Here is a 2,707-nt window from a genome sequence, read left to right on the forward strand (position 1 = left end):
AACAGACTTGAACGATACAAGAAGGTCCTTAAATCGACTTAAACATTCCATTTTTATCTATTTAAATTGTTGTTCAAAATAGAAAATTTAACTCGTATATAAATAAAGATAGATGCATCGAATGTTTTGTAATGTTATTTTTTATTAGAGATGGTCTCCTATTGTTTCCATTTATACTTCAGTAGATAGAAGCAACGGCAAGATAGAGAAATCGCTGGAATAAAAATAACCTAATAATTATTATAAACATGTGTTTTATTGTAAACATAGTAGCGCATATTTATCTTTGCGTTGTTTATGTTTACCAGTATGTCTTCTATGTAATCTTTTTCTTTTTTCGGTGATCCACATTTAATAATGACATGGCTACAATAATTTCTCTAAGCGCGCAATGTTTACAGTAGGTACAGTCAATTGCCAAACGTTATATTATCATGAAGCTGAAAATATTTTTTATTTTATTATTTTTTTTTTTTTTTTACAAACTGTGTATCTTGACTTCAAGATACTCAAAATTAGGGTCATCTCCATTCCGCTCCGATGCCTTGTGCCTGCATATATAAACCAAGCAGAAAGGAGGCACTAAGAACTTGTTTTGTGCCAGTCTCTCCACTCACATCCCTTCTTCAGGGATTTCATTTACAGATGGAAGGTGGTGGTGGGCCCCACTCATTTCTCAATGAGAAGGGCTTGACCGCTCGACATTACAAAGCCACCGGAAGATGAGAAAGCTGACCCAGACTGAGATCAGGAAAGCTGGGCCAGGCTGATCACTACAGGAGACAGTGGACAAGTTGACAAGGTCCATCAGTAAGGCACTCAACCGAACGCTGGGCTGCACCACAGAAATAATTTTTCCCAATAATTATAAAAAGGAACCCTCCTGACATTGTAATTGTTCTTAATGTAATTTATAAAAGAAGAAAAAAATGTTGATTTTTGGGAGCTGTGGCGTGCACAAAACCCCAGCCCACTACCCAACTTCTGCCGCACCCCATATGCCAGAAATTGGGAGGGGGATAAAACTCTCTCATTCTCCAAATGTGCTTGAACCGGCGGTAACATTCCTGAGAACTATTGGAAACTTCCCCTTAACGTTAGTTATTTTAAATCTAAATTATGGAGTTCTATCAATGGGTAGATACTCCACATGCCGTTGTATGAATAACATCTAATTTACTGGTTGTATATATTATTATACATTTGTAAATATCAATAAATAAATTATAAAAAAATCTAAATTGCCATTTTCAGTTAATTAAATAAGTAATACCAATTTTCAGGTGATACAATTATTTTAATTAATTCCGAAATGCGTGAAAGTTTTCAAATAGTGTGGTTCCAGTAACATTCGTTAGTTTTTCTTTTTTTTTTCTTACCTAAAAACAGTTGCGTAGTCCTTAAGGGCTGTTTCGCGTAAAATAATAATGTATATAATGTAATTTATATATAAGTTACAGTCAGCTGTTATCCAGTATTTTACAGCAGTCCAAGTGTGTTAGATCTTATTCCATCTTCTCTTTTTTAACATTTTCCTTTCACTGATACTTAAGTTTTATATACATATGGCGAGGTTTGTGAAAAACGAAGGCTGAAGGTTCTTATGTCTAGATTTAAAGCGCCTGAGATCCAGAACCAATGTGAAAAGTAGGGGCTTAGGCTGCATCCGTGGCGTATTCTCTGTATTGCAAGCTCTATTCAAGAATCCTAGAAGCAAGGATAAGAGGAGTAGTCGACTGCTAGATCGAAGAGGAGCAATATGGATTTAAAATCTTGAGAAGTACACAGGCCCTGATTTTCACTTTGAGGTAGGTTATATAAGTTCATCGAAAAATGGAAAGATCATTCTGTCTGCTTCATGGTAAAATTGTATTTAACAATGGAAAAATAAGTTGTTTTAAGTAAACAAAAACTTATATCCGAAGTACGCTAAAAAATAAAACAAATTATTTGTTATTGTCATTGGTGAAATATATGAATTGAAAAATTTCATATAATTTTACAAATGATTTAATACATAAACTGGAAAAATGAAATTTTATTAATAAACCAAAGAGTATCTGCGTAAACGTATCAACTTTATAAGCAAGAATAGATTTCACCAAATCTAGGATTACCTATACAATTGTAACTAATTGAAGATCTTGATTCAGTATTTGAATGGGAAGTACAGATATGTAAGAAGGTGTTCTGATCAGTAGCTAACTCAGCCGGCAGGTTTTCCCACAAACTAAGGAGGAATGAGATACTCACTTTTTAGTTTGGTAACTACATACAATATAATGAACTGCCATAACCAGGATTTAACCCAATCTTAATGATACAACATTTATAAATATATTAGGGAGAACAAATGGGTTCCTCTATGAGAATAATTTCAATCATTTTTGTCATTACATCTTTAATTACTATCAATAGTATTCAAAACGGACAATGCTGCTGCGTCTATTTATAATGTTACTGCAAAATTCTTGAATCAATTGGTATTTGCAAATCAGCCAGGGAATCATATGATGCGTATATTCTACGGAGCCTGCATGATCCATGCACTTCAACTCGTATGATTTCCACAAAGTCTGTGCCATAGAACCTCCGTAGCTGCTTCTTCAAGTCTACCTAGAAAAAAATCTTAATTTGAGAAATCATAATTAGAACAAGGTTGTCAAAAGTTCCGTAACTTATGTTTATATATATATATATAAACTCT

General features: G+C 33.6%; 1 protein-coding gene across 9 annotated transcripts in view; it reads right to left on the bottom strand.

Moving 5' to 3' along the window:
• Positions 1-2,384: 2,384 nt before the first annotated feature.
• Positions 2,385-2,707, bottom strand: part of LOC106687759 (rhodanese domain-containing protein CG4456) — a 15,095-nt gene continuing 14,772 nt past the window's right edge. For all 9 annotated transcript variants that reach the window (XM_024362065.2, XM_067046974.1, XM_067046975.1 and 6 more), the window contains one exon: positions 2,385-2,616. Coding sequence is in view for 2 of the 9 variants with exons in the window: in XM_014431812.3 (XP_014287298.1) it covers positions 2,458-2,616 (159 nt within the window). In the remaining 7 variants the exon portion in view is untranslated. The remainder of the gene's footprint in view (positions 2,617-2,707) is intronic.

This window comes from Halyomorpha halys, unplaced genomic scaffold, assembly GCF_000696795.3.
Source record: "Halyomorpha halys isolate HHAL.00 unplaced genomic scaffold, Hhal_1.1 Scaffold1007.1, whole genome shotgun sequence".
Classification (NCBI taxonomy): Eukaryota; Metazoa; Arthropoda; class Insecta; order Hemiptera; family Pentatomidae; genus Halyomorpha; species Halyomorpha halys.